The sequence below is a fragment of the Phytophthora parasitica genome (assembly GCF_000247585.1).
Source record: "Phytophthora parasitica INRA-310 unplaced genomic scaffold supercont2.62, whole genome shotgun sequence".
NCBI lineage: Eukaryota > Oomycota > Peronosporomycetes > Peronosporales > Peronosporaceae > Phytophthora > Phytophthora nicotianae.
Genome location: NW_008649048.1, coordinates 277308 through 278501, shown reverse-complemented (window position 1 = coordinate 278501; position 1194 = coordinate 277308). Strand labels below are relative to the sequence as shown.

Sequence of the window (1194 nt, the reverse complement as noted above, 5' to 3'; positions counted from 1 at the left end):
CACTGTCGTGCATTAGCGGGTAGTAGTTACGTGTAACAGGAAGTGTAGGGCGTTTGCATGCTAGTAGAATTTACTAGACACTAACTGAAAGTACCATGTTAGCTGATAGCTCAGTTGTCATGAGTGAATGCTGAGCGAAGTTTGGAAATTGTAATGTACTGCATTGATCCACATAACCTTGTCCTCTAGAGGATAAATCCTGGAAGAAGAAAAAAGCGTATCCGCTCCAGTTAGTCAAAGCAACCGTAGCAGATCTTGGTAAAATAATTTGACGTTCCAGATTTGTTAGTACAGAATCCGTAGTTCTCATTCCGCAATTACATCCTAGCATTTTCTCTAGACACAAACTATTAATAACTGATATTTATCCGTATAGCTGACTACACAGTCAGTGTACAGGGAATACATTGCAACCGAACAGCTGACAATTGGAAATCGGTGCCGGATTATCCTTTGCTAGCGCATTTGTTGCTTGCGTAAAGATAATAGATATGTGCAGTTTTTTCGGCGACTTGCGGAGGAGAAAACCGGCGAGAACGAATAGAAAGAGTGAAGATGACGGATGTATTCGATGGCGCTCTTAATCGATAAATAGAGTAAATCTAATTCGAATCTAGTTGCTGGCATTGATGGTTTTACAGCTCAACACGATCATCAAAAAGAGCGCGGTTATAAATAGAGCGCTCATAGAATATACTACAGTAATACCCTATTTAACCCCGGAGGGCGTTCAATAACAATTGAGGGCCATGTAGTATTCGGTATTATACGTTTGTACTAAATAACTAGTAGTTGTTGTACACGAGCACAGGACTGCAGAGCAATAACAAAATTTTATTCACTCAAAAGATATCGTATCTGCGAATATGCATGTACCTACCATGGATACCTACAGATTATACTCCAAAAAGAGCCAATTTTCTAAACATTTTACTGTTCGCGACGTGAGTCGTACTCGGCCTGAATCTCCTCAGCCGACTTGCCCGACGTCTCCGGAACCAGCTTCAACGCCAACAGGTAGAAGATCGCAAGAAGCACCACGAACGGAACATACGCGTAGTCGTCCAGGGCATCCGACACGTACGGGTACGACACACCCACGATGAGGTTGCACAGCCAGTTGATACCAATGCAAAGCGACGAAGCGCTGGCACGGATCGAGTCCGGGAAAATGTCGGCAGTCATCACCCACAC

General features: G+C 43.5%; 1 protein-coding gene across 1 annotated transcript; it reads right to left on the bottom strand.

Moving 5' to 3' along the window:
* Positions 1-930: 930 nt before the first annotated feature.
* Positions 931-1185, bottom strand: PPTG_16909 (hypothetical protein; the record flags this gene model as incomplete). Its single annotated transcript, XM_008914653.1, has 1 exon — positions 931-1185. One exon carries the CDS (start codon positions 1183-1185, stop codon positions 931-933), a length of 255 nt encoding a protein of 84 aa, XP_008912901.1.
* Positions 1186-1194: the final 9 nt, after the last annotated feature.